This window comes from Mustelus asterias, chromosome 21 (assembly GCF_964213995.1).
Source record: "Mustelus asterias chromosome 21, sMusAst1.hap1.1, whole genome shotgun sequence".
In the NCBI taxonomy this organism is placed as follows: Eukaryota; Metazoa; Chordata; class Chondrichthyes; order Carcharhiniformes; family Triakidae; genus Mustelus; species Mustelus asterias.
The window spans coordinates 16,790,960-16,814,321 of NC_135821.1; the positions used below are offsets into that span (position 1 = coordinate 16,790,960).

The 23,362-nt window shown below is 50.1% G+C and overlaps 1 protein-coding gene across 5 annotated transcripts in view; it reads left to right on the top strand.

The window, feature by feature from the left end:
* Positions 1–15,199, top strand: part of tcf20 (transcription factor 20) — a 103,729-nt gene extending 88,530 nt beyond the window's left edge. For 4 of the 5 annotated variants that reach the window (XM_078237544.1, XM_078237545.1, XM_078237548.1 and 1 more), the window contains 4 exons: positions 3,319–3,412; positions 8,663–8,712; positions 13,422–13,510; positions 14,082–15,199. In XM_078237544.1, the coding sequence (XP_078093670.1) occupies positions 3,319–3,412; positions 8,663–8,712; positions 13,422–13,469 (192 nt within the window). In that variant the 3' untranslated portion in view covers positions 13,470–13,510; positions 14,082–15,199. The remainder of the gene's footprint in view (positions 1–3,318; positions 3,413–8,662; positions 8,713–13,421; positions 13,511–14,081) is intronic. The other variant, XR_013500400.1, reaches the window with a different exon arrangement.
* The last annotated feature ends 8,163 nt before the right edge of the window (positions 15,200–23,362 follow it).

Consider the following 23,362-nt stretch of genomic DNA (forward strand, 5'->3'; position numbering starts at 1 on the left):
TACTGTACCCCAGTGTTACAGTGACAGACCCGTCCCCACCAGTACTGTACCCCAGTGTTATACAGTGACAGACCAGTCCCCACCAGTACTGTACCCCAGTGTTATACAGTGACAGACCCGTCCCCACCAGTACTGTATCCCAGTGTTATACAGTGACAGACCCGTCCCCACCAGTACTGTACCCCAGTGTTATACAGTGACAGATCCGTCCCCACCAGTACTGTACCCCAGTGTTATACAGTGACACACCCATCCCCGCCAGTGCTGTACCCCAGTGTTATACAGTGACAGACCCATCCCCACCAGTACTGTACCCCAGTGTTATACAGTGACAGACCCATCCCCGCCAGTGCTGTACCCCAGTGTTATACAGTGACAGACCCGTCCCCACCAGTACTGTACACCAGTGTTATACAGTGACAGACCCATCCCCGCCAGTGCTGTACCCCAGTGTTATACAGTGACAGACCCATCCCCACCAGTACTGTACCCCAGTGTTATACAGTGACAGACCCATCCCCGCCAGTGCTGTACCCCAGTGTTATACAGTGACAGACCCATCCCCACCAGTACTGTACCCCAGGGTTATACAGTGACAGACCCATCCCCGCCAGTACTGTACCCCAGTGTTATCCAGTGACAGACCTGTTCCCACCAGTACTGTACCCCAGTGTTATACAGTGACAGACCCATCCCTACCAGTACTGTACCCCAGTGTTATACAGTGACAGACCCATCCCCACCACTACTGTACCCCAGTGTTATACAGTGACAGACCCATCCCCATCAGTACCTGTACCCCAGTGTTATACAGTGACAGACCTGTTCCCACCAGTACTGTACCCCAGTGTTATACAGTGACAGCCCCTTCCCCACCAGTACTATACCCCAGTGTTATACAGTGACAGACCCGTCCCCACCAGTACTGTACCCCAGTGTTATACAGTGACAGACCCTTCCCCACCAGTACTGTACCCCAGTGTTATACAGTGACAGACCTGTCCCCACCAGTACTGTACCCCAGTGTTATACAGTGACAGACCCGTCCCCACCAGTACTGCACCCCAGTGTTATACAGTGACAGACCCTTCCCCACCAGTACTGTACCCCAGTGTTATACAGTGACCGACCTGTCCCCACCAGTACTGTACCCCAGTGTTATTCAGTGACAGACCCGTCCCCACCAGTACTGCACCCCAGTGTTATACAGTGACAGACCCGTCCCCACCAGTACTGTACCCCAGTGTTATACAGTAACAGACCCATCCCCACCAGTACTGTACCCCAGTGTTATACAGTGACAGACCCGTCCCCACCAGTACTGTACCCCAGTGTTATACAGTGACGGAGATGTCCCAACTTCCCATCCATCACTGCACTTGACGCCAGTATTTATGAATGATTTGATGCAAGGTTTCTGGCTGCTGTGGGGACTGTCCTGAGCCCCCAAGCGCCACACCTTAATAACCCCTGTTGAGAGAACGTACCTGAGGTTTCGGATACCCCAAGTTGGCATCGGGTCAGGTTTGGAATTGAATCAGTGGAAAGTGGATTGCCATGTAGCAAGGGATCTTGGACATCACACAGGCAGGGCATTGCCCTCCCTTCACTCTCCACCCTGGCAGGTTAACGTGCGCTAGATAGAACTCCCATTGCCCAGATGGGAGACTGACCATCCAGCACTGCCCGCCGAGCTTCCCCAGCTGGCATTAGCCTGGCCATTGCAGCACACCAGCCAATGGCACTGCCTCTACCCACAATCCTCTGAGTGAGGGAAATGGCTCTATTAATTATGTCTGATTTCCTCCTTGCTGTCTGAATCTGAGATTTAACAGGGAGAGACCCTGGAGGCTGACGTGTGGACCGATAGTGAGGGGAAAATTCACTTTGGAGCCTTTTAGCTTTCTTATTTTTCTGTGCAGGATTCGGATTCTGCAGCTAAACCGAGTTCAAGTTGTTGATTCCAGTTCCATTCCGCTCCCATCACATTTTCAAACTGTATTTTGTGTTTATTTTAATCCGTTTTCTGCTCAATTGTTTCCCCCTCCAAACAGAGGCACAGAAAACACGCCTGATAATCGACACCCCCTTACCCCCCCATCTCCCCACTACCCACAGCCGCCTCCGCCTAGCCCCCCCCAACCCCAGCCTCCCCACAACCCACCTCCCCCCCCCTCCCCTCCCCCCCCAGCCTGCCCCACCACAATCCCCCCCACCCTGGCCTCCCCAGCCTCCCCCCACCCTGGCCCCCCCAGCCTCCCCATCCCTCAACCACCCTCCCCCCCGCTAGCCTCTGCCCAACCCCCTCCAGCCTCCCCCCACCCCTAGCCCCCCCGCCCCACCCCCCAGCCCCACCTCGCCCACCCCCCCAGCCTTCCCCCCCCAGCCTCCACATTCCCTCAACCCCACCCCTCCCCCCCCCCTCCCCACCACCAGCCTTCCCCCCCCAGCCTCCACATTCCCTCAACCCCACCCCTCCCCCCCCCCCTCCCCACCACCAGCCTCCCCCCACCCTGGCCTCCCCCCACCCCCAGCCTCCCCCCCCACACCCCTGCCTCCCCCCACACACCCCCACCTCCCCCCTCCCCCCCCACACCCCTGCCTCCCCCCACACACCCCCACCTCCCCCCTCCCCCCCCGCCTCCCCCCCACACCCCCGCCTCCCCCCCCACACCCCCGCCTCCCCCCCCACACCCCCGCCTCCCCCCCCACACCCCCGCCTCCTCCCCCACACCCCCGCCTCCTCCCCCATACCCCTGCCTTCCCACCCCCACACCTCAGTCTCCCCCTACACCCCCCACCTCTTCCCCCCCGCACCCCCAACAGGGTCAGGTTACTTTCAGAGACTGTGCCGCCCAGTCGCCCTGGCAATGCAGCGGGTGTCGTGTTGCCAACCTTCCAGGATTGGCCTGGAGTCTCGAATCGAAGATGAATCTCGGGGACATGGCCGGAGAAAACCTATCGGGATATTAAACAGATCATTGCCTTTGTGTCATCGTCTTTTAATATTTCTTTTTACCAGATATAAAAATATTGAGCAGTGAGTCTGTTTGCTTTCCGATTGGTGTAGGAAGATGTCTCGGGTGGGTTATTGGGTCGGGGTGGGGGCTAAATCATGGGGCGGAACCTTCATTTGATCACAGTTGGCGACCCTGGCTGGGCCCAGACACGGGGTGGGGTGCCGCCTGGGTAACTGTGTCGGTGATGCTGAGCTGTGTAGGGGCCGCTGTGGTGGTCTTGTTCGCCGCTATGTGACTGGTTTGGGCCTGTGCAGTGCGTAGCCCGCGCAATCTCACCATGTCCTCTCGTTCCTCGCAGAAATGCTCACACTGCCAGGAGCCTGGAGCTACCCTGGGCTGCTACTGCAAGGGATGCCCACTCAACTATCACTACATATGTGCCATTGAAGCAGGTAAGAGTGGGTGTGGGCTCCGCGGGCAGGCCCGGGGTTAGGGGGGGGGGCGGTGCTGCACTTGCCTACGGAAGGTGGTGTATTGTCCATGGTAACCCTGAGGAGTGGCGGCGGAGGGGGGCAGGTTCAAATCCTGTCCACTGATGACCATGAAACCATTGTCGGAAAAACCCATCTGCTTCACTCATGCGCTTTGAGGAAGGAAATCTGCCGTCTTTACCCGGTCTTGTCTACATGTGACTCCAGAGCCACAGCAATGTGGTTGAATCTCAAGCCAATCGCTTGGAAGGGCAATTTGCGATGGACAACAAATTCTGGCCCAGCGACGCCCATATATCCATGAATGACAAAATAATAATATGGAATCAAACAGAAGAGATGAGGAGGAACTGAGAGGGGAATGAATCCCTACAGGGCAGAGGGAGGCAAATCTACCCATCAGGCCTGCACTGACACCAATCCCACCCAGGCCCTATCCCCGTAACCCTACATACTCACTCTGCTAATTCCCCCTGACACTAAGGGGCAATTTAGCACGGCCAATCCACCTAACCCGCACATCTTTCGCACTGTGGGAGGAAACTGGAGCACCCGGAGGAAACCCACGCAGACACGGGGAAAACTCTGCGCAGACAGTGACCCAAGCCGGGAATCGATCCCAGGCTTGTGAGTCAGCAGTGCGTGCCACCGTGCCACCCATATTCTTTGAAATTCTGTGCCCAGATGGCTGTGGGGGGAGGGGGGGGGGGGGGGTCACTCATTGAGTATGTCCAAGGCAGTGATGGATAGAACGTTTAATGAGAGATAGAGGGGTAGTGCAGCGGAACGGTATTGACACAGAAGATAGGCACCTTCTCTTTGATGACGCAGTGGGCTCGAAGGGCTGAATGGCCTGTTGATTCCGATAAGTACATGTTATGGAAGAATGGGTCCAATGCGGGTCTTTATCTCGAGCCTATAGAGACAAACTCACCCAGATTGTACCTCTCCGATACACCAGGGCGCCAGTGTTGGCTGCCTCTTCCTTCTTCCCAATTGAGTTTAATTAACAAATGAATGTACCTTGTTACCTTCAGGTACTGGGTAATTTACAACCATTAAAATAGACATAAAATCATAGAATCTCTACATTGCAGAAGGAAGCCATTCAGCCCATCGAGCCTGGACTGACAACAATCCCACCCAGGCCCTATCCCCGTAACCCTACATATTTACTCTGCTAATCCCTCTGACACTAAGGGGCAATTTAACACGGCTAATGCACCTAACCTGCTCGTCTTTTAGACTGTGGGAGGAAACCAGAGCACCCAGAGGAAACCCACGCAGACACGGGGAGAACGCGCAAACTCCGCACAGACAGTGACCCACGATGGGAATCGAACCCGGGTCCCTGGTGCTGTGAGGCCGCAGTGCTACCCATAGAACCTATTCAATTTGAACGTGGCCTACTCCTGTTCCTATTTCTTCTGTCCTTATGTGAAATGAGTAAACATGTGGGGGGAATTCTCTGACTTGCCAGCCGTGTGTTTGTCGGCGGCGGGAGGTGGCGCGCTGTTCACTAATGGCGGGATTCTCTGGTCGCGCCGCTAACAGTGGGATCTCCCATTGTGTCACCCAACCCCACTGTGAAACTCACGGGAAGGACTGCGCTGCTACCGGAACCGGAGAATCCCGCCATCGTGAACGGCCAGAGAATTCTCCCCATAGAATGATCAGGGGAGATTTTAACCACCTCATCCTAACTGGAGCGAGATTTTGCAACGTGAATAATTGTCCGTTCTTATCCAATATGCGAAAAAAAGAGGGAGTATGACCTTATCGAGTAATGAATAATGAATCAAAGCAGATAAGTGCGTTTGGGGAGCATCAGGGGAATAGTGATCCAATTAAAAGAGAGAGATTTTGAAGTAAAGTCTGAGGACATAGTTAAGACAAAGTAACACTGGGGGGACAGCGGCGAACAAAGGCTGAATTGAAAAGTGAAGAGAGGGGGGGAAAATAAACTGGGAAAATGTTACTGGCAAAGCAATGGAGAAGCAGTGGGATACAGTTCAACCCTAGATATCCAGGAAGAATACATACACTGAGAAGCAGAAACAGAACAAGCCAGGAATGACCCATTTATATTCCCCTGTATCATTCTTACCCCCAAAACATCAGCTATTTTTCTACAGTTGATGAACAAAGAAGATTGAAGAAAACAATTAGGAAAGCAAAGTGAAATGACAAAATTAGGTTGAGGAATAGAAGAATAAAGTGTTAAGCTTTCTGAATGGACAGAGATTATAAGAAGGAACTTCAGCGTAAGGGATAATCACAAAAAATTCACAGTTTTTTTGAAAAAGTTTTTATTTATTAGTGTCACAAGTAGGCTTACATTAACACTGCAATGAAGTTACTGTGAAAATTCCCTAGTCGCCACACTCCGGTGCCTGTTCAGGTACACTGAGGGAGAATTTAGCACGGCCAATGCACCCTAACCAGCACATCTTTCGGACTGTGGGAGGAAACTGGAGCACCCGGAGGAAACCCACGCAGACACGGGGAGAACGTGCAAACTCCACACAGACAGTGACCCAAGCCGGGAATCGAACCCGGGTCCCTGGCGCTGTGAAGCGGCAGTGCTAACCCACTGTGTCACTGTGCCGCCCCATAATATAAAAATGCAACAAGTGTTGAATAATTACAGAAAGACTAACATGATGGACATGAAGAAGGAATCGACAAGGTATTTAAGATTAACAAAAAGGGGGAGATAATTGACAAACTAATCAAGCTTCGAGTATAAAATGCTGAATGCCGACGTACAATGGGTGGCACAGTGGTTAGCACTGCTGCCTCACAGCGCCAGGGATCCGGGTTCGATTCCCGGCTTGGGTCACTGTCTGCACGTTCTCCGTGTGCGTGGGTTTCCTCCGGGTGCTCCGGTTTCCTCCCACAGTCTGAAAGCCGTGCTGGTTAGGTACATTGGCCATGCTAAATTCTCCCTCCGTGTACCCGAACAGGCGCCGGAGTGTGGCGACTAGGGGATTTTCACAATAACTTCATTGCAGTGTTAATGTAAGCCTACTTGTGAATGCTATTCCTTTGCTTTGTCAGTATAATAAATATACGAAGCTAAGTACATATGTTATATATAACATCAAAATCATTAGAAAGGGAACTGGTGCCGGGATCGTGTGGGCAGCTAATGTGATTCCTGTATTTAAAAAGGGAGATGGAACAAGGCCAGGCAACTCGAGGCCTCTTAGTAACACTGGTGGAAAATATAATGGAGTCCTGATAGGAAATCTTTAGAAACTGCAAATGTACCAAAGAGTCACCGGCACAGATTCCAAGGGGGAAATTCATGCTTGGCCAATCTTGTTGAATTCCTTGGCGAAGTGTCAGTTAAGGGTTGACAAAGATATTGCAGGAGATGTAATATATTTGGACTTTCAAAATGCCTTCAGTAAGATCCCGCACGGTAAACTCATGACTGAGATCAGGAGGTGGGTGCCAGAAGCCTCCGCTCTCGCCCACGGCTGGGATTTCCCGGTGCGGCTGGGATTTCCCGGTGTGGCTGGGGTTCCCCGGTGCGGCTGGGGTTCCCCGGTGCGGCTGGGGTTCCCTGGTGCGGCTGGGGTTCCCCGGTGCGGCTGGGGTTCCCCGGTGCGGCTGGGGTTCCCCGGTGCGGCTGGGGTTCCCCGGTGCGGCTGGGGTTCCCCGGTGCGGCTGGGGTTCCCCGGTGCGGCTGGAGTTCTCCGGTGCGGCTGCGATGAATGAAGTCCAGGAAATCCAGGAAGATGCAAATAGGCTTTAGGAATGGACATGTGATTGGCAAATGAACTTCAATATTGAGAAATATGAGGTCATACAGTCATAGAGGTTTACAGCATGGAAACAGGCCCTTCGGCCCAACTTGTCCATGCCGCCCTTTTTTTATTAAAACCCCTAAACTAATCCCAATTGCCCGCATTTGGCCCATATCCCTCTATACCCATGTAACTATCTAAATGCTTTTGAAAAGATAAAATTGTACCCGCCTCTACTACTACCTCTGGCAGCTTGTTCCAGATACTCACCACCTTCTGTGTGAAAAAATTGCCCCTCTGGACACTTTTGTATCTCCCCTCTCACCTTAAACCTATGCCCTCTAGTTTTAGACTCCTTGGGAAAAGATATTGACTATCTACCTTGTCTATGCCCCTCATTATTTTATAGACCTCTATAAGATCACCCCTCAGCCTCCTACGCTCCAGAGAAAAATGTCCCAGTCAATTCCGCCTCTCCTTGTAACTCAAACCATCTAGTCCCGGTAGCATCCTAGTAAATCTTTTCTGCACTCTTTCTACTTTAATAATATCCTTTCTATAATAGGGTGACCAGAATTGCACACAGTATTCCAAGTGTGGCCTTACCAATGTTTTGTACAACTTTAACAAGGCATCCCAAGTCCTGTATTCAATGTTCTGACCGATGAACATTGGTGGTGAATTTTGGTAGGATGAGTTCGATGGCACAGTGGTTAGCACTGCTGCCTCACAGCGCCAGGGACCCGGGTTCAATTCCAGCCTCGGGTCACTGTCTGTATGGAGTCTGCATGTTCTCCCCGTGTCTGCATGGGTTTCCTCCGGGTGCTCCAGTTTCCTCCTACAGTCCAAAGGTGTGCAGATTAGGTGGATTGGCCGTGCTAAATTGCTCCTCTGTGTCCCAAGATGTGCAGGTTAGATAGATTGGCCATGCTAAACTGTCTCTCAGTGTCCAAAGATGTGTAGGTTAGGGGCATTAGCTGTAAGAAATGTGTGGGGTTATGGGGATAGGACAGGAGAGGTGTCCTGGGTAAAATGCTCTTGTCAGAGAGCCGGTGCAGACTCGTTGGGCCAAGTGGCCTCCTCTGTACTGTAGGGATTCTGTGTGAGGAGGTCAGATAATCCTTGGGAACTAAGTGTCTAAATAGGTTGGGGGAGCAGTGGGATCTGGATGTCCAGATACACCGATCACTGAACGTAGCGATACAGTTTGAGCAAATTCAATACTAACTCCATGCCAGCGCTCTACCCACTGTAACACAGAAACTAGGAGCAGGCGTAGGCCATTCGGCCCTGCCTTACAATTCAATCTGATCAAGGCAGACCCTCTATCTCAATGCCACCTTCCTGCTTTCTCCCTGTAACTCGCTGCCAGTCACACCCCCATCCCACATGGCCCAGAGTAGCACTGGCTTCACTGACTGCTGCAGATGTTGACGTTGATTTTCTTCCTTCACAGATTGCTTTCTGAATGAAGAGAATTTCTCCATGAAATGTCCCAGACACAAGGTGAGACTCTTGGTGTGTGAGTAATACTGTAAACTGCGCCTTCACAATGACAGAGGTGGAGATTGCACAGTCTCCTTAGGCACCATCACCCTCATCAAACACTCCCAGGACAGGTACAGCACGGGGTTAGATACAGAGTAAAGGTCCCTCGACACTGTCCCCATCAAACACTCCCAGGACAGGTACAGCACGGGGTTAGATACAGAGTAAAGGTCCCTCGACACTGTCCCCATCAAACACTCCCAGGACAGGTACAGCATGGGGTTAGATACAGAGTAAAGCTGCCTCTACACTGTCCCCCATCAAACACTCCCAGGACAGGTACAGCACGGGGTTAGATACAGAGTAAAGGTCCCTCGACACTGTCCCCATCAAACACTCCCAGGACAGGTACAGCATGGGGTTAGATACAGAGTAAAGCTGCCTCTACACTGTCCCCATCAAACACTCCCAGGACAGGTACAGCATGGGGTTAGATACAGAGTAAAGCTGCCTCTACACTGTCCCCCATCAAACACTCCCAGGACAGGGACAGCACGGGGTTAGATACAGAGTAAAGGTCCCTCGACACTGTCCCCATCAAACACTCCCAGGACAGGTACAGCATGGGGTTAGATACAGAGTAAAGGTCCCTCGACACTGTCCCCATCAAACACTCCCAGGACAGGTACAGCATGGGGTTAGATACAGAGTAAAGTTCCCTCTACAATGTCCCCATCAAACACCCACAGGAGAGGTACAGAACGAGGTTAGATATAGAGTAAAGCTCCCTCCACACTATCCCCATCAAACACTCGCAGGACAGGTACAGCATGGGGTTAGACACAGAGTAAAGCTCCCTCTACACTGTCCCCATCAAACACTCCCAGGACAGGTACAGCACGGGGTTAGATACAGAGTAAAGGTCCCTCTACACTGTCCCCATCAAACACTCCCAGGACAGGTGCAGCACGGGGTTAGATACAGAGTAAAGGTCCCTCTACACTGTCCCCATCAAACACTCCCAGGACAGGTGCAGCATGGGGTTAGATACAGAGTAAAGGTCCCTCTACACTGTCCCCATCAAACACTCCCAGGACAGGTGCAGCACGGGGTTAGATACAGAGTAAAGGTCCCTCTACACTGTCCCCATCAAACACTCCCAGGACAGGTACAGCATGGGGTTAGATACAGAGTAAAGTTCCCTCTACAATGTCCCCATCAAACACCCACAGGAGAGGTACAGAACGAGGTTAGATATAGAGTAAAGCTCCTCTACACTGTCTCCATCAAACACTCCCAGGACAGGTACAGCACAGGGTTAGACACAAAGTAAAGCTCCCTCTACACAGTCCCCATCAAACACTCCCAGGGAAGGTACAGCTCGTGGTTAGATACAGAGTAAAGCTCCCTCTACACTGTCCCCATCAGGCACCCGCAGGACAGGTACAGCACGGGGTTAGATACAGAGTAAAGCTCCCTCTACACAGTCCCCATCAAACACTCCCAGGACAGGTACAACACAGGGTTAGATACAGAGTAAAGCTCCCTCTACACAGTCCCCATCAAACACTCCCAGGGCGGGTACAGCATGGGGTTAGATACAGAGTAAAACTCCCTCTGTACTGTCCCCCATCAAACACTCCCAGGACAGGTACAGCACGGGGTTAGATACAGAGTAAAGCTCCCTCTACACTGTCCCCATCAAACACTCCCAGGACAGGTACAGCACGGGGTTAGATACAGAGTAAAGCTGCCTCTACACTGTCCCCATCAAACACTCCCAGGACAGGTACAGCACGGGGTTAGATACAGAGTAAAGCTCCCTCTACACTGTCCCCATCAAACACTCCCAGGACAGGTACAGCACGGGGTTAGATACAGAGTAAAGCTGCCTCTACACTGTCCCCATCATACACTCCCAGGGCAGGTGCAGCACGGGGTTAGATACAGAGTAAAACTCCCTCTGCACTGTCCCCCATCAAACACTCCCAGGACAGGTACAGCACGGGGTTAGATACAGAGTAAAACTCCCTCTGCACTGTCCCCATCAAACACTTCCAGGACAGGTACAGCACGGGGTTAGATAGACAAATGAAGGATTTTCTCTGCACCATCCCGTCTCCCAATCCTGTTTGAATGAGGACCAATCGAGCAGAGTAGCTCCCAGTTAGCACCATGTTTTCAGGTGTACATGTGCTTTGCACCCAGTGTTGTATTGGGAATAACCTGAACACACTCGCAAAGGGACCTTGGTGTTGTATCAAGATGGCAGACTATGATGTCTTCATGTTTGACTGGTGGGGTTTGGTGTTTGTTTAGTTCATTTCTCTGCTCCCATTGTAGAGTTTTACAATTCTAGATTGAAAAGGGGAGTCCCTTCAGCCCATCGAGTTTCTTCCGACCTTGTTAATCCCTCAATCATGCTCTTGCCCCAAAATTGCTGCAGTTATTCTCTCCTTCAAATGTTTATCCAATTCCCCTTTGAAGGCTACTGTTGTCTCTCGCCCTATCAGACAGTCTATTTCAAATTCTACGCATTCAGAACCATTAAAAAATATACATGTTTTCATCGTGTCACCTCTTTATCTTCCCGCAGTCATTTTCAATCTATCTCCACAGGCTGTTAACCCTCAGCCACTCTCGTGAATTACTCTCGCGAAAGCCTCCTTCGATCAAATCTCCACCTTCTCTGCTCGACAACCACAACTTTTTTGCTTCTCCGTAATCTTCTCTTTCCAAAGATTCAGGAACTTCAGAGTGCCTGGAATACCGACTCATATTCCCAACAAGTTTATGAGTGGGGGGGACCTGTGGCACAGCAGCCAGGTTGCTGGACATATTATCCTGAGGCCTTTTGGAATAATCTAGAAAGACGAGTTCAAATCCCCAACCGAGCAACTGGGAGAATTTAAATTCACGTAAATTTAGAATTAATCAGTAATGGTGACCATGGAACTATTACAAAGAACAAAGAAAATTACAGCACAAGAACAGGCCCTTCGGCCCTCCAAGCCTGCACCGACCATGCTGCCCGACTGAACTAAAACCCCCGACCCTTCCGGGGACCATATCCCTCTACTCCCATCCTATTCATGTATTTGTCAAGACGCCCCTTAAAACTCACTACTGTATCCGCTTTCACTACCTCCCCCGGCAGTGAGTTCCAGGCACCCACTACTCTCTGTGTAAAAAGTCTGCCTCGTATATCTCCTTTAAACCTTGCCCCTCGCACCTTAAACCTGTGCCCCCTAGTAATTGACTCTTCCACCCTGGGAAAAAGCTTCTGTCCGTCCACTCTGTCCATGCCTCTCATAATCTTGTAGACTTCTATCAGGTCGCCCCTCAACCTCCGTCGTTCCAGTGAGAACAAACCAAGTTTCTCCAACCTCTCCTCATAGCTAATGCCCTCCATACCAGGCAACATCCTGGTAAATCTTTTCTGTACCCTCTCCAAAGCCTCCACACACCCCACACACTCTCCCCCCATCCTCTGGTAGTGTGGCGACCAGAATTGAAGACGATATTCCAAGTGCGGCCTAACTATTGGATTGTTAGTTAAGAAAAAAACCATCTGGTTCACTAACACCCCTTTAGTATTGCAATGTTAACGTAAGCCTTACTTGTGACTAATAAATTAACTTTTAACCTTAACTTTCGGGGAAGGAAATCTGCCATCCTTACCCGGTCTGGCCTACCTGAGACTCCAGAGCCACAGCAATGTAGTTGACTCTTAACTTCCCCTCTAAAATGGCCTGTGTTTATTTTATTTCATGGGATGTGGGTGTCGTTGGATCAACATTATTCCCCATCCTGAATTGAACCCTTGAACTGAGTGTCTCGCTTGGCCATTTCAGAGGGCAGTTGAGAGTCAACCATGTTGCTTTGGCTCTGGAGTTACATGTAGGCCAGACCAGGTAAGGATGGCAGATTTCCTTCCCTGGAGGCGCATTAGTGAACCAGATGGGTTTTTACAATAATCGATGATAGTTTGATGACTGGCTTTCAATTCCAGATTTACGAATTGAATTGAAATTCCACCAGTTTTGAACCCATGTCCCCAGAGCGTAGGCCCTTTGGATTGCGAGTCAAGTGCTGTTACCATTACATCGCCCTCACCGAAGGCAAGTCACTTCACAAAGGAGGCTCACTGCCACTTTCTCAAGGGGCAATTAGGGGAGGTGATGGCCTTGTGGTATTATCGTTAGACTGTTCATCCAGAAACTCAGCTCACGTTCTGGGGACCTGGGTTCGAATCCCGCCACGGCAGACGGTGGAATTTGAATTCAGTAAAAAAATATCTGGAATTAAGAATCTACTGGTGACCAGGAAACCATTGTCGGAAAAACCCATCTGGTTCACTAATGTCCTTTCGGGAAGGAAATCTGCCGTCCTTACTTGGTCTGGCCTACATGTGACTCACAACAATGCAGATGATTCTCAACTGCCCTCGGGCAACTAGGGATGGGCAATAAATGCTGGCCCAGCCAGTGACGCCCACGAACGAATAAAAAAATAATTAAGGATGGCTAAAAATGCAATTGGCCCTGCCAAGCGACATTCTCAAACGAATAAATAATCATTTCCTAGCTATTGTTGTCCATACCTGTATTTCTAAAGCCCGCGATCCCATCGACTTTAGCCAGTGCCATGGGGGTGCAGGGACAGGTTAATAAAGGTCGGCTGGAAGGAAAGGAGAGAATTGAAATGCTGACATCTCTCTGTTCCAGCACAGAGCTGCAAAGCCTAACAGCACGGAGCAGTCAGAGCAAGGCTGAAACACAGGCTTATCCATTCCTTTGGGACAGAACATAAGCAGGTGAGTGGACAGGCTGGAGGGAGGGGACGGGGGCTGCGCTGTACAGTTTATTGGGGGTGGGGGAGTGAGTTTGGGCGATGCAGGGCCCAGTTGGCAGGGTCAGAGTTCAGCCTGGGGTGTAAAATGTGCTGGAGGGTGAATCGGGGACAGAGCGTCAGACGGCCGGGGGAATAAGGTGGGGGGGGGGGGCGGAAGAGTGTTGGGGGGTACTGTAGGGAGGAAGAGGGGAGAGTAGGGAGGAAGGGGGGGAGTGTGTGGGGAGGGGAGGAGGATGGTGGTGCGTGGGGGAGAGGGTGTGGGGGAGAGGGTGGGGGAAGAGTGTGTGGGGGTGAGTGTGTGTGGGGAGAGGGTGGGGAGAGTGTGTGGGGAGCGAGGGGGCGGATGTGTGTGGGAAGAGGGTGGGGAGAGTGTGTGTGGGGAGAGGGTGGGGGGGAGTGTGTGTGTGTGGGGAGAGGGTGGGGGGGGAGTGTGTAGGGGGTTAGATTGGACGGTTCAGTGTGTGGGTGGCCATATGTCCAAATCCACCCCACCCACCAACCCGACGCTTTCTCTCTCCTCTTGTCTCCCGCAGGTGCTCCTGTTTGATGGAGACGGTGAATCAGACATGATTATACACGACCAGAACACGGTGACCCCACGGGCGTTCCCGCTGACCCCGGCACGCTCACTGTTAACCGCAACCACACAGAATCACCGGCAACATGCTCGGAGCAAAAGTACCCCTGAAACCCCGAGGGGGTCCCCCCCTACCTGGAACCCCCCCTCCCCTCCCCACCCATCAGCCGCCAGCCCCGAGGCCCCCCCCTACACCAACCCTGAAGGACTCCCCACCCCAAACCTCAAGGGATCCCCTACCTGGATTCCCCCCCCCCCCCCCCCCTTCCAGCCCTGAGGTCTCCCACCTCCAGAACGTTGAGGGCTCCCCGCCCCAAACCTCAATCCTTAAGGACCCCCGCCCCGAACGTCAAGAGGCCCCTGCTCCCGGGACCCTGAGGGTCCCCCACCCCCCCCCCCCCCCCCCCCCCCAACCTGGACGGGGCCCCTGCAGTCCCGGAACAACCCTGGGACGTCCCCGAAGCCGGAGTGTCTCATCCCGACCAGACCCCAACATCATGGAGCGTTGAGGAAAACCCTAACTGCGCGTTCCGCCTGTGCGCCGCCCAGAATCGAGGGGATTCGGCGGAAACTCTTCCCCCCCCCCCCAAAAACAAACCACGTGCGGCCCCAGAATCCCACACCCCAAACCCGAGACGTCCTGGGCACAATCTGATCTCCTGATGTAAATGACTACAGTTTGAGAGGGTGGCTCTCCTAGATTATATATTTTATTTTTAAATATATCGGTGAGTTTTGATTTTCAACTACTTTTTTTTCCTCCCCGCTGCCCCTCCTCCCCTCATCCTCCCCATCCCCCTTCCCCAACCCCTCCCTCCCCCCACCTCCCCCTTCCCTTTCCCGCTTCCTCTCCCCCACTCCCTCTCGCCCTCCCAACTCCCCCCTCCCCAACCCCCTCCTTCCCCTGCTCCCTCTCCCCCCCCCCCTTCACTGGCTGATCATAGCCTGATCTCGACACATGCGGGACATTCTGATGGTGTGAGCGAGGACCGTGTATGTTCAGTGTTATTTTGGGTGTTTTATTCCACATATATATTATATTATATATAGTTATTAAATTGTTTACAACAGTAAGGGAGGCTGCTGCTGGTTTTGTTGACGCTTTGGGCTTTCTCTGGGACTCGGGCTGGGCCTGTCGCTGGAGGTTGAACAGACACCTTGGTGCACGTTGAGGATTACAGATGGGAACATCGGAATTAGGAGCAGAAGCCGGAAATTCAACCCTTCGAGCCTGCCCCGCCATTCAATCAGATCATGGCTGATCTCTCCCTGGTCTCAAATCCGCCTCCCCACCTGTTCCCCATATCCCCTCTTGCCCCCTTTTTAATTAGAAATATATCTATCTCCTTCTTGAAACCATTCAATGATTCAGACTCCACCGCGCTATGGGGCAGCGAGTTCCACAAACTCACCACCCTCTGCGAGAAGTAGTTCCTCCTCATCTCAGTTTTAAATCTACCGCCTCTCAACCTATACCTGTGACCTCTTGTTCTAGATTGCCCCATAAGAGGCAATTTTTTTGGTCGACATTTACTTTTATAAAAATTTTTATTCTATATACCTCGATCAAATCCCCTCTCGTCCTAAACTCCAGCGAGTACAAGCCCAAACTGTTTAATCTCTCCTCTTACGTCAATCCTTCCATCCCCGGAATCAATCTGGTGAACCTCCTCTGAACTGCCTCCAATGCCACCCGCATCCTTCCTCAGATAAGGAGACCAAAACTGGACTCAAATACTCTAGATGTGGTCTCACCAACACCCAATACAATTGCAACAACGCCTCTACTTTTATAGAATCCTTACGTTGCAGAGGGGGCCATTCAGCCCATCCAGCCTTCACTGAAGACCATCCCCATCCCTTTAACCCCACGTATTTATCCTGTTAATCCCCCTGACACTAAGGTGCAACTTAGCATGGCCAATCCACCTAACCCACACATCTTTGGACTGTGGGAGGAAACCAGAGCACCCGGAGGAAACCCACGCAGACACGGGGAGAACGTGCAAACTCCACACAGACAGAGGTCGGAATTGAACCCAGGACCCTGGCGCTGTGAGGCAGCACTGCTAACCACTGTGCTATTGTCCTTTTGCAATAAGTGCCAACATCTCATTTGCCTTTTTTATTACATGCTGCCCCTGCGTACCGACTTTCTGCCATTCATGAACGAAGACACCCAGATCCCTCTGCCCGGATCTGCTTTCCATTGAGGGAATATTTTGCCTTTCTATTTTTTCCCTGACACAGGAAGACAGTTCCCAGAGCAATGAGGTTGTTGAAGGCAGAGAGACTTGTGCGGGCGCTGTACCCACTCAGCTAGCCAGTCCGGATAATTTCTTGATCATACGAACACACAAACAAGGAGCAGGAGTAGGCCATTCGGCCCCTCGAACCTGCTCCGCCATTCAATATCTAATTGTAACCTCAACCCCACATTCCCACCTACCCCCGGTAACCTTTCACCCCCTTTGCTTACCAAGAATCTAGCCACCTCTGCCTTAAAAATATCCAAAGCCCCTGCTTTCCTCTGCCTTTTGTGGAAGAGATTCCCCACCCTCAGAGAAAATCTTTTTCCTCATCTCTTGTTTTGAATGGGGGACATCTCAGGGGAAATTTTCCAGCCGTTCACGCCAGCAGGATTCTCCAATCCCGCTGCAGTGAACGGAGGTTTGACTGAGCGCCAAATTCTCCGTCCTCGCTCGCAATGGCGGCAGAGCGTGAACGGCAAGGAAGTTCCGGCCCTTATTTTTCAACAATGACCTTTAATTTTAGATTCCCACACAAGAGGAAACATCCTCTTCGCATCCACAATGTCAATCCCCCTCAGGAACTTATAAACTTACTCTTCTAAACTCCCAACAGATACAAGTCTAGCCTGTCCCACGTTTCCTCAAAAGGTTTAAATGGCGTCTTGACAAATACATGGATAGGATGGGGATAGAGGGATATGGTCCCCGGAAGGGTAGGGGGTTTTAGTTCAGTCGGGCAGCATGGTCGGTGCAGGCTTGGAGGGCCGAAGGGCCTCTTCCAGTGCCGCAATTTTCTTCGTTCTTTGCAACTTTTACTTGTCCAATCCAGGTATTAGCCTGGTAAACATAGAAGATAGGAGCAGGAGGAGGCCATTTGGCCCTTCAAGCCTGCTCTGTCATTCATCACGATAAACCTCTGAACTACTTCCAATGCATTTACATCCTTCCTTAAATAAGGAGATTAATACTGTACACAATACTCCAAATGTGGTCTCACCAATTTAGAACATAGAACATAAGAACATAAGAAATAGGAGCAGGAGGAGGCCATCCAGCCCCTCAAGCCTGCCCCGCCATTCAATAAGATCATGGCTGATCTGAAGTGGATCAGTTCCACTTACCCGCCTGATCCCTATAACCCCTAATTCCCTTACCGATCAGGAATCCATCTATCCGTGATTTAAACATATTCAACGAGGTAGCCTCCACCACTTCAGTGGGCAGAGAATTCCAGAGATTCACCACCCTCTAAGAGAAGAAGTTCCTCCTCAACTCTGTCCTAAACTGACCCCCCCTTTATTTTGAGGCTGTGCCCTCTAGTTCTAGCTTCCTTTCTAAGTGGAAAGAATCTCTCCACCTCTACCCTATCCAGCCCCTTCATTATCTTATAGGTCTCTATAAGATCCCCCCTCAGCCTTCTAAATTCCAACGAATACAAACCCAATCTGCTCAGTCTCTCCTCATAATCAACACCCCTCATCTCTGGTCTCAACCTGGTGAACCTTCTCTGCACTCCCTCCAAGGCCAATCTATCCTTCCGCACATAGAAAACATAGAAAAAACTACAGCACAAACAGGCCCACAAGTTGCGCCGGTCATGTCCCTACCTACCTCGGCCTATATATAGGCTTACCTATAACCCTCAATCCTATTAAGTCCTATGTACTCATCCAGAAGTCTCTTAAAATATCCTATCGAGTTTGCCTCCACCACCATTGACGGCAGCCGATTCCACTCACCCACCACCCTCTGAGTGAAAAACCTACCCCTGACATCTCCTCTGTACCTACTCCCCAGCACCTTAAACCTGTGTCCTCTCGTAGCAGCCATTTCAGTCCTGGGAAAAAGCCTCCGAGAATCCACCCGATCTATACCTCTCAACATCTTGTACACCTCTACCAGGTCACCTCTCATCCTTCGTCTCTCCAAGGAGAGAAGACCGAGCTCCCTCAACCTATCCTCATATGGCATGCCACCCAATCCAGGCAACATCCTTGTAAATCTTCTCTGCACCCTTTCAATAATTCCTACATCCTTCCTGTAATGAGGCAACCAGAACTGAGCACAGTACTCCAAGTGGGGTCTGACAAGGGTCTTATACAGCTGCATCATTATCATTATTTGATGTATAACTGAAGCATAACCTCCCTACTTTTGTAATCAATTCCCTTAACAAATTATAACATTCCATTGGCTTCCCTAATTATTTGCTGTACCTTTGCGATTCATGCACCAGGACGCCCAAATCCCTCTGCGTCACAGAGCTCCACAATCGCTCATCATTTGGATAATCTTTTATTCATCCTGCCAAAATGGACAATTTCACATTTTCACAAATGAAACCGTGCTGGATATTTGCCCACTCACTCAAACCTATTTTAGCTCCCTTTGTAGCCTCCTCATGTCCACTTCACAACTTACCTTCCTACCTATCTTTGTATCGTCAGCAAATTTAGCAACTGTACCTTTGTTCCCTTCGTCCAAATCATTTGTATAGATGGTATAAAGTTGAGGCGCTGATCCCTGCGACAAGCCACTCATCTGGTCAACCAAAAGAATGATCCATTTATTCCAATAGTTTCCCGTTACCGATCCAATCTTCTATCCTTGCCAATATGTTTCCCCCGACACCACAAACTTTTATTTTCTACAGTAATGTGGCACCTTATCAAATGCTTCCTAGGAATCTAAGTTCAGTACATCCACCAGTTCCCCTTTAAACAAATGTGACGTAGAATCATAGAACCCCTACAGTGCAGAAGGAGGCCATTCGGCCCATCGAGTCTGCACTGACAACAATCCCACCCAGGCCCTATCCCCGTAAACCCATGTATTTACCCTGCTCGTCCCTCTAATCTACACATCCTGGGACACTAAGGGGCAATTTAGCATAGCCACTGCACCTAACCTGCACATCTTCAAAGAACCCCAATAAATTGGTTAAAGAACAAAGAACAGTACAGCACAGGAAACAGCCCTCCACGCCTGTGCCGCTCATTGGTCCAACTAGACCATTCGTTTGTATCCCTCCATTCCCAGACTGCTCATGTGACTATCCAGGTAAGTCTTAAACGATGCCAGCGTGTCTGCCTCCACCACCCTACTTGGGAGCGCATTCCAGGCTCCCACCACTCTCTGTGTAAAAAACGTCCCTCTGATATCTGAGTTATACCTCGCCCCTCTCACCTTGAGCCCGTGGCCCCTCGTGATCGTCACCTCCGACCTGGGAACAAGCTTCCCACTGTTCACCCTATCTATACCCTTCATAATTTTGTACACCTCTATTAGGTCTCCCCTCATTCTCCGTCTTTCCAGGGAGAACAAGCCTAGTTTACCCAATCTCTCCTCATAGCTAAGACCCTCCATACCAGGCAACATCCTGGTAAACCTTCTCTGCACTCTCTCTAAAGCCTCCACATCCTTCTGGTAGTGCGGCGACCAGAACTGGACGTAGTACTCCAAATGTGGCCTAACCAGCGTTCTATACAGCTGCAACATCAGACTCCAGCTTTTATACTCTATACCCCGTCCTATAAAGGCAAGCATACCATATGCCTTCTTCACCACCTTCTCCACCTGTGTTGCCACCTTCAAGGATTTGTGGACTTGCACACCTAGGTCCCTCTGTGTTTCTATACTCTTGATGGCTCTGCCATTTATTGTATAACTCCCCCCTACATTATTTCTTCCAAAATGCATCACTTCATGATTTCTTTCTCAAAACCACGTTGACTCTGCCTGATTACCTCGAATAGGGCGGCACGGTGGTACAGTGGTTAGCACTGCTGCCTCACAGCACCAGGAACCCGGGTTTGATTCCCGGCTTGGGTCACTGTCTGTGAGGAGTCTGCATGTTCTCCCCGTGTCTGCGTGGGTTTCCTCCGGGTGCTCCGGTTTCCTCCCACAGTCCGAAAGACGTGCTGGTTAGGGTGCGTTGGCCATGCTAAATTCTCCCTCGGTGTACCCGAACAGGCGTCAGAGTGTGGTGACTAGGGGATTTTCACAGTAACTTCATTGCAGTGTTAATGTAAGCCTACTTGTGACTAATAAATAAATGTTTCTAAGTGCTCTGCTACAACCTCTTTCTGACATCTGCCCTATGACAACACTTGCTGAGGTTTGATTGTTGCGTTTTTCAAACCATTTCCTTCAGAAACATTCAAATCCTTTTCAGCTTTTCTCAGTATGTATCTGACCTGATGTCGATGGATTTGCTGTCTCTGTAGCCAGTTTTTTTAACACCTTCCTGGAATTTTGTCACCGTTTTATTCCCACCCAATTTGTGTCATCTGCAAATTTCACCCAGAGAATTCCAAAGTCGCACAACCCTCTGAGAGCAAAACATTCTCTTCATCTCTGTCCTATAAGAGCAATCTCTAATTTTAAAACGGTGCTCCCTAGTTTGGACTCACCCACAAGAGGAAACATCCTTTCCACCTCCATCTTATCAAGATTGTTCAGGATCTTATAGACTTCAATCAATTCACCCTCCCCTCTCCTTTTCTAAACTACAGTCGATACAAGTCCAGCCTGTCCAACCTTTCCTCAGCAGACAACCCACTCGTTCCAGATACAGCACCAATTCCTGTGGAACACCACATCCGACCTCCCACTAGGTTGAGGAACTCCCTTTAGCCCCTATTCTCTTGTAATCAGCTTGCCCTACATTCTATTCACATTTCCTGACTCTGTGGGTGGGATTTTCCAGTCCCGCCTTCTCCGGATCTGGAAATTCCTGAGGTTGACGGACCATTTGTCGTTCTGTCAAATTTTGGCCAGTAGATCTTCTGACCTCAATCCTTAACCTGTTTTGTGATGCTTTAACAAAGGCTTCTTGAAAATCCAAATGTATACAAGCACCATCGTCCATTCTTACCTCAACTTCAAAGAATTAAGTAAGGTTGGTAAAGAATGACCCTCGCTTTTGAATTCCATGTTGCTCCATCCAAAGGACATCCATTCCCCATTAGACCATGAGAAGTCACTCAGAGACCACTCATCTGATGAAGGAGCAGCGCTCTGCAAGCTCGTGATTCCAAAAACACCTGTTGGACTTTAACCTGGTGTTGTAGGACTTCTTACCAGGAACAGAAGTAGGCCATTCGACCCATCGAGTCTGTCAGACAACACGGTGCCGACAAAACGCCCTGCAGGGTAACACGATTAAAATACATTACTTAAAGGCACAGTGCCATCACAACAGGAGCCAAGTGGTCCTGGCAGAACTCAGGTGGAGTACCAGTGAGTGGGTTATTACTGAGTAAATGCTGCACTGTCGATTACCCCTTCCACTGGTTTTCTAATGATCGAGAGGAGTGAGGGGCAGTAATTGGCCAGGTTGGAATAGTTTGGATCGATCCCTGGGGGACCCCTGTGTACTTTCCTCTCCATGACAACACTCTGTCTCCTATTCCTCAGCCAATTAACTACCCGAGGTACCACCACCTATTGCTTCAATTTTCTGAATAAGTCTGTCATGTGTTACTTTTGTCAAATGCCCTTTGAAGGATCATGTATAGGATATCTATTGCATGACCGTTGTCGACCCTCTGTGCTATTTCATTAAAGAATTCAATCAGGTTAGTAGAGCATGATTTCCCTTTAACAAATCAGCAACTCACATTTCTCCAAGTGAGAATGAATTTTGTTCTTGTGAAGGGTCAGAATTCCAGATCAGAAGTCCCAAGGTATATTGCAAAGTCAGACTTGACCCCAACAACTTTCTATTTTGGTATTAGTGTGAAGCTAAGATGTTTCACTCCAGGCGCGATTCTACTGACAAACTGGGAAGCGTTTATCAAAACAACACGGTTTAACTATAACAAATGAATTAGCTTAATCTTTAACAATTGGACAATACTTAAACATGTCAAGATGCGATTCTTAACTGCTCACCTATCGCTAGGTGTTCCAATTCAAGCAACATTTCTCTTATAGATTTAAACCCCTCTTCAAAGTCAGTTGGTAAAACACAGGCTTAATTGTTTGTAGTTGCGTTGCCCGATCTACAGCTCTTAGGCCTTTTCAAAGAGAGATTAGCAAGATTCAGAGAGTGGTTAGCACTGCTGCCTCACAGCGCCAAGGACTCGGGTTCGATTCCTGGCTTAGGTCACTTTGTGGAGTTTGCACATTCTCCCCGTGTCTGCGTGGGTTTCCTCTAGGTGCTTTGGTTTCCTCCCACACTCCAAAGATGTGCGGGTTAGGTTGATTGGCCATACTAAATTGCCACTTAGTGTCAGGGGGACCAGTAGGGTAAATACATGAGGTTATGGGGATAGGGCCTGGGTGGGATTGTGGTCGATGCAGACTTGATGGTCCTTCTGCACTGTAGGGATTCTATGATTCTATGCGAGAGAGAATCCCTACTTCCTTCTGGCAGTCCAGGCAGCAACTGCTACTTTTAAAAAAAATGAAACTGAAACAGTATTTTGTCCCTGCAAGCTTAGCTCCTCCCAGTAAACACATGACTCAGTCCTTGTCAATCAACCTAATCAAACCTCTATTCTGAAACCCCAGGGGAAACCTAAGAAAATACAAATGCATTAGCTCAAGGTATTTATTCTGTTCTCCCAACTACCAATTTAAAAGATTTCTTAGACAAATCGGCACCTTGCTAACCACATCTGAATTCTAAATATACCCCTCACAAGGAACATGATACACACATATTTCTTAAAGGTATATCACAGGTTCCTGCATCTTTCACACCATCGATATTGAACTGATTGGCCTCTGATTGCTGGGTTTAACTCCCTTCTGTTCAGGGAAGAGGATGTAACATTTGCAATCCTCCGGCGCCGCTAACATGTCCAAAAGGGATTGAAAGATTGAGGCCCAAGCATGTACTTTCAGCCTAGCACCCCTCCAAGACCCCCTCATGCATCCCCTTGGACTGGGTGAATTATTGGGATGGCTTTCCTCAGATTTATTCAGGACAACACACACACATAAGCCAAATGGTGTCCCACGTCCATTTCCATCCACT